Source organism: Triticum aestivum, chromosome 4A (genome assembly GCF_018294505.1).
Source record: "Triticum aestivum cultivar Chinese Spring chromosome 4A, IWGSC CS RefSeq v2.1, whole genome shotgun sequence".
NCBI lineage: Eukaryota > Viridiplantae > Streptophyta > Magnoliopsida > Poales > Poaceae > Triticum > Triticum aestivum.
This window is the reverse complement of record NC_057803.1, coordinates 569,952,136-569,959,357: the sequence shown is the minus strand read 5'-3', so window position 1 is coordinate 569,959,357 and position 7,222 is coordinate 569,952,136. Positions and strand designations below refer to the sequence as shown.

Here is a 7,222-nt window from a genome sequence, read left to right as displayed (position 1 = left end):
CCTTCTGTAAAGTACTGATATATTTTTCACCAGGATCAATCACGATTGGAGTCCACAATGCAATCTAGAATACGGGTGTACGAGAGTGGGCGCTCAGAACAGGTTCCTTGTAACCTCATTTGCTTGATCCAATGCAAGCTATGTACTTTTGTGCCTGTTAACAGTATTTAATTGGTCTCATTCAGGACTACGATCCAGATTTGCCACCGGAGCTAGCTGCTGCGGCTGGCCATCATGACGTTTCTGCTGATAATCGGAATAAAGTAGATAATGGACATACAGATTTCAGTGCCCAAGGGAGAGTTCCTACAAGCAACCGACCTGCAGTGGTAACCCCCACGATGTCTCGTGTACATGTATTTGGTTCACATTTTTCATAATCTTTCATACACACTCCTCTTTTATATACAAAGGCCACTATCAAAAATACAATTTGCTTCTATACAAGGCCATTATCTCTTCCTGAGAAGAATCAATTAGATTTTTGCCTAGCATGATGGTGCTTATTTATGCAAATGTTGCATGCAGCCATAGAGAAAGTGGCACCACATGCAACATGTTTAATTAGCCCGGAACACGAGAGGTTTTCCACACAATTAATCTACCATTATTAGTTGGCTTTGTTTTCTTGGTATCTTAAAAATGTGATAAAGGCCTTGTATACAAAAACGGAGGGAGTGCCATGTTTAGCTGTCCTTGTTTACTTATGTACTCTCACATTCTGTTGTAAACTTGTACATGTGCTACAAAACAGTTTTCGACACACAACCATGTGCATCTTTTCAGTTATCATGTGACATTTGGTTACCATTCTGTAGTTTTGAGTTATCTTTATTTTATTAAACTACTACTAAGAAATTAGTTCCTCATTGTAAGTCAAGAAAACTGTGTTCGTCATCATGCAAAACTATCAAAAAATTGTAGGTGTTTTTTGTTCTTTTATTTGTTTGGTGTTACCGTTCACTGTTCAGTCAAACTACTAAGAGCATCTTTTTTCCCTCTCCAGATGACGGGCAGACCTATACAAGTTGAAACTGGTTATGGAGAACGTTTTCCGTCTGCTGATACACGTCCAGGTCGAAACCGTGAATCAGATTCTGTTATAGAGGTAAGCTGTGATCCTGCTTTGGCATATATTTAAGTTGCCTCACTAGTAGCTTTTCAATTCTAAGCATTGTCTTGGGTTTCAGATTGTATGTGAGCCTCCGGCAGATGATCCAATAGTTGCTGATAGTTCAGTGGATCAGTCTGAGAAGGATTCTCAAGGAGGTAAAAAAAGCAACGGTGTTGAGGAGAGCGAGGTCTATACACCAGAGAAGACGAACAATTCTTCTTATAATTCCTCTTTGGGAAAGGCAGAACATACCAGAAGGTTGCCTGTCTCATCTGAAGGTGATATGCTCACATCAGATGTTCAGGGCCGTTCCCCGCCGAACTACAAAATAAGGGGCTCTCCTTCTCGTGGAGTAAGGTATGCAGTATCTACAAAACCAAACTTGTTAATCCTGGCTAAATTATGCGTGCTGCAGTTTGCATTACGGTTGATTTTGATAATCTCGTTTTCTCAGAACTAATTTTCTGCATCACATTATAGATAATTCAGCACATAGCAGTTCAACAACCGCAAACTGAGTTCTAGTCTTTATTGGTGTGATCACATGAATGTTACTTCCGGATTAGAGTGAGCCAGTTGCGGTGGTCTTTTTAGCCTTTAAGTAGTAGTCCTGTTCGAAAGATCATAGTGAAGTGAGGTATTACAGTGAGTCTAGTTTCTTGAAGGCCAGGCCATTGCACATTCCACCTTCACTAGACCAGATCATAGCCAAGATGTTCTCAGTGAAGGAGCCAAGTTTAGTTTATATGAGTCTAGTTTCTTGAAGGCAAAGGCCATTGCACATTCCATCTTAAATAGACCAGATCATGGCCAAGGTGCTCTCACTTAAGGAGCCAAGTGGCCAGCAATTCATGCCACAGTGATACCCCTTCTACCACTATTCACATGCACTGTTACACGTAACTGATGGATTGTCATTCACATGCACGGTTACATTTAACTGATGGATTGTCATTCCATGATGTGGTAGTATGTATTGTGTTTCAATATCCAAGCCCTCCAGTATTTCATTAGTCTCTTGCCCGATTGCAAGGTTAATGCCAGGATGTGGATTCTGGAGATCTTTGGATGATGTCATTGTTCCATTTTCTCTAGCATATGCTTCCCATATTTCTTGTATTTTTTGGTTTTACGTCCTTCAGCTCTTTGTTTTTGTCGAAGTTGTATCTCTGATGCTTGCCCTCAAATTGTTCTTTAAAAGGTTGAGAGGACGCTCTCAGGGTGTAAACCCTAGCCGAGAAGCTGAAAGCTCCAATGAAGTACCTCGCAAAACAACATCCTCAAAGAGACGCCGTGATACCCCGGGAGATAGCAAACCTGTTGATGACTCAGAAACTAAGGATGGCTTAAAACGGTCACCTACTGTTGCTGATGAAACGACAGACAAGCTGAGCACAGAAGATCAATTTGCTGATAATGATGATAGGCTTGCTTTGGTTGATAGTGCTGAAATGGATGCTGATGATGCTATCTCAGAACCTCACATGGCTAGCGATACGAATGAGGATGATAATGAGGATCATTCTAGTAAAAGGCAGAAGATCATTTCTAAGGTTGAGCAGCCCCCTGGACTCATTAATAGTAGTGATCAAGTCGATTTGAAGACACTGAATAGTGAAAACAGTAGAGGAGTGAGGTCTGGTAGCAGCAAAGATCATCAGAAACGCCTTGAATCTGGTGAAGAAGTTCTGCAAGATAGGCGGTCCAGGCGTGTAAATGATGTGAGAAGGCATCATGATGGAGAAGAACGCGATCCCCGTCGAAAGGACGTGTCTGCTCGAGACGTCAAACCTGAAATAGAAAGGACACATTTGGCTTCTAGAGGTAGGGATGATATCCACCATCCTTACGGGAACAGAGATCGGGACATACGCGGTAAAAGTTTTGATAGGGTAAGAGAGACTGAAATTTTGCAGAGAAGAGAAGACAGCATGCACAACAGAAGAGGCAAGGAGGAAGATTTGAGACTCAACTACAATGCTGAAGTTGGTGCAAGACATAGAAATAAGTTGAGACCTATTGATAGGAATGACAGGGATGAAGATCCTCATCCAAGGAAATTGCTGGATGATGGTGACTGGAGGGGCTCTAGACAAAGAGAGCGTGGTGATATGGTTTTGAATAGTCGTGAAAGTTTAGATGATTCTCATATCAAGAGAAAGAAAGATGAAGAGAACACCAGGAGAATGAAACCTGAGAGTGAAGATGCAGTCCACGGTTATAGAGGAAGGGATGATCCAAACAGAAGGAAGAGAGAACGGGATGATGGAATTGATCAGAAAAGAAGAGACGATGGTGTTAGGATGCGGGAGAAGGCTGATGATCGTAGTATTGTGAAGAATAAAGAGGACAACTTGCGACAGAGAGAAAAGGACGACAGGCAGAGGCCTAAGCATGAAAGCACACTGCTCCTTCAGAGAGAAGAAGGCAGAGGAACTGGTCGGGGTGGACGGGTTATGGATGACAAAATTGTCGGTGGTGGTAGGAAGAAGGATGAATCAAGATCTGCATTGTTGAGCAAAGAAACCCTAGAGCGCAACAAACAAAATGAGCCTGGGAGGAGAGGTCAAGGTGCAGAAGAAAACAGCACGCAGAATAAAGGGCGAGCTGATGTGCGTCCACGTGATGACAATCCAAATAACAATGAAAGGAACTCCAGACAAGATAAAATAAAAAAGATTCATGACAATAATCGTGTATCTAGCAGTTCTGATGCTCGCCAGGCTAGTAGGGATAAGCCGAGGGAGAGCACAAGAAAGGGCAGAGGCTCTGTGCCAAATGAGCAAGATCTTCACAGATCTAGCAAGAGAAGACGGGAAGACCATGAAAGCTTTCGTAGTGGGAAGGTATGAAATTCTTGTTGAAAGTAACTTTCGAAAGACATGGGCATTAGAAATTCAGGCGATTGACTAATCACGAGGTGGTGATGTGTGTTTGAGACATCTGACTTGAAACAGATTAGTGTTGTGTTTTTAAAGTTTTGCAGATCTTATACCTTATTGTGTTACAAAAGATATTGCAATAATCATGAATTTATGATAGGATGTATACTTAATATGCACATAGGGTTTGTACTTTGTTTCTAAAAGAAGGGCTTTTACTTAAATACTACATGGTCCTTATTCCAAGCAAAGTTGTGTTGCATAATTGGTGACAACCATTTACCTTTATGTTTTCTGGGCCAGTCAGTGAATTTGTTTTCATAATTCTTTGCTGATTGTTTTATTTTTCTGCCAAAGCCTAATCGTAATATGATATCCAAGTGCCGTTTTTCTTATTTGTAAATTTGACAAGTTGAGTATGGTCAGATTTGTTGCTGTGTTTTTATGTTACTGTTTGAGTGCCCACACAGTTCGCCGCAATGGTTCCAAATAAACCACACTATTATTTAAACCAAATTAAGTCACAATTAAGTATGGTGCATATTCTTTCCTAATTCCTATACATAATCAGCCTTACTGTGATGTAATATGCTTAACAACGATGTGGCATCGAGGAACACGATTGAATTCCCTGTTGCAGTGTTAAAAAATATACGTAATCAGCCTGTTAACAGAGGCATCCAAAATGATCAATTAGCATGGTTAGTTAGTTACGCACCCAAAGGAAGTGATGAATTGGTCTGAGGAAAACTGGAACATATGCTGTTTGTCATTGCCAAGAAGAATATCAGAAGTTGAGGTTGAGCAAGTGACCTCACGGCAGAATTGTGTGGCTCTGCAGTTGAAGAGTAGATCGACACGAGGGTTTACTAGTGTTTGCTACTACAATTAGGTTAGCAAAACAACTACTCCCTCCGTTCCGAATTACTTGTCGCAGGTATGGATGTATCTAGATGTATTTTAGTTCTAGATACATTCATTTTTGCGACGAGTAATTTGGAACAGAGGGAGTAGTATATAGTTAGATACATGGTAGAATTTTCTCTCGGGGACGTCAAGGCAGATTGTCACATGGCGAAGTTACAAGCCAAAACACAATACAGCAAAACAGTTGACTGACGCGTGTTTTTGCATTTTCTGCACCTTGCATGCCTTTTTCCTAAGAAATTCTCATTAAGCATTCAACTATGTTACCCTGCAAACAAAAATCCTTTATTATATTATACATAAACACCAGTTTGATTCAATTGTACGCTGCGGCGATATTCACCATTCGTGGTGGTGACCATCAAGTATGACAGTGGTTGGTCACTGGACAAGACAGACGATCATCACCTAGTCTGTAGTGGGCGGTCATAGAATGTTGTTGAGTGGCTACTAGGGGGGCACATGGTCTATTGCTTGGCCTACGGCTGTTGTAGGGCAAGGTGGGGGATACTAACTACCAAGAGCTATCGCTCGAGTGTTACGTTACCTTGATAAACCAAAATTGTGGGGATGTCAGATATCAATGAAGGGGGGCAGTTGCTGCATAGAAATAGGGTAGTTATCTAGTGCACAAGTGTGACCGGGCGAGTGTCTGGAATATCTTTAGCTTGGGAGTAAGACCAGAACCATGTAGATTTGGAAGGGTATTTCTAGACGGCCTTACCCTTGCACGATGCTGTCTAGAAATGAACAATACTACTGAATAATCAGTTGCCGATCCACAGTCTCTACCCTCTCCCGGTACGCATGGAGCATTGAAGACATCTACTATTCTTTTGGTAAAATGTAGCCTTTTCTCTTCTGCATACTAGGCCAATTATAAAACATGTGTGCTGGTTCCTTTCCTCATCCTCCGCCACTGTAAAGGATGTACCTGTTTATTGCTTGTGAGTTGTGAGGCATTTAGATCTTTCTTGTCTGGGCAGAAAATTTGCATGCGCATTGAGTGTTACAATCAGGCACTAGAAACTTAACATAAAATTCAACTGGTGTCGGCCTTCTTAATGATTTTGGATCGCTTCATGATTTGCATGGATAATTATCAGACGTATTTATGCACACTGGAATTCTTTATAGAACATTCTTCTGGTCGGCTGGTGGCACACTAGTGGCTCTGGTTTCTGAGTGCACCTCTGGTTTTTAATGCATGCTGTCCATGTTTAAGAATTAGCTAGATTTCATTCATGGGGTGAACTGATTTATGTGTTTACTCATCTGCAACATTTTGGTCTCTGTTGAATAACAAAGAGTATAGTTCTCTTGCAAAGAAAACTTGCTGCTAGTTGAAAAATGAAGAGCACGGCACCGGTATATGAATAAGGATATGATTTTTTTGTGGAAATTTACTGCTTGGTGGGCTTATGTCTTTAGATTTTGTTTTAACTCTTTGGAATATTCACCCTCCTCAACCCAAATGCAAACAAAACTTTGTATAGGTTGAGGCGAAAGGAGGGAGGGAGCAACAAAATGGTAGGGATCATGCTACATCATCCAAAACGAGCAAGAATCCTCAACAACATGATTCATTTGTGAAACAAGGGGAAGAAGAAGCCATGTCAGATGATGAGAATACCGATGATTCAAGAAGGGGTCGGTCTAAGCTGGAGCGATGGACAAGCCACAAAGAGATTGACTATAGTACTATTGATAATGAGACCACACATGCATTTCCTTCCATCGAAGCTGATGTTCAACCCCCCACTGCTGATGCATCAGGTAAATCTGATGTTCCTGCTATAGTTGTCAGTTCGGACATGAAGAACAGTGGTGATAATGGGCAAGCCTCTGAGATGACGGCTGAAGAGCGTGACCGACATCTAGACACGGTTGAGAGGCTCAAGAGAAGAAGCGAACGATTCAAACTTCCCATGCCTGGCGAGAAGGAGGTACCCCAGAACAAAAAGGTTGATGCTGAAGTGCAGACTTCCCAGAATGAATCGCCTGCTGCTGACGTTGAAGTGAAGCCTGAGCGGCCAGCTCGCAAGAGGAGATGGGCTGGGAGTTGATTGGAACTCACAAACATATATCCTCATCCGAAGAAGTGGCGGCACAGCTCATGGAAGCTGGAAACATATCGTCATCTGAAGAAGTCGCGGCACAGCTGAGCTCGCGCAATGCTTTTCTCTGTTACAACTGAAAGTTGAACTGATGTATGATTTGTACTGTATAACTTAGATCTGTAACTGTAACCATACATACATGTTCATTTGTGGCCGGGGACCTGGATACTTCATTTATC

The 7,222-nt window shown here is 41.8% G+C and overlaps 1 protein-coding gene across 1 annotated transcript in view; it reads left to right on the top strand.

Moving 5' to 3' along the window:
- Positions 1-7,220, top strand: part of LOC123087031 (FIP1[V]-like protein) — a 10,492-nt gene extending 3,272 nt beyond the window's left edge. The window contains exons 4-9 of the mRNA XM_044508930.1: positions 34-102; positions 186-329; positions 1,007-1,108; positions 1,191-1,471; positions 2,316-3,960; positions 6,420-7,220. Coding sequence (XP_044364865.1) covers positions 34-102; positions 186-329; positions 1,007-1,108; positions 1,191-1,471; positions 2,316-3,960; positions 6,420-6,989 — 2,811 coding nt within the window. The 3' untranslated portion in view covers positions 6,990-7,220. The remainder of the gene's footprint in view (positions 1-33; positions 103-185; positions 330-1,006; positions 1,109-1,190; positions 1,472-2,315; positions 3,961-6,419) is intronic.
- Positions 7,221-7,222: the final 2 nt, after the last annotated feature.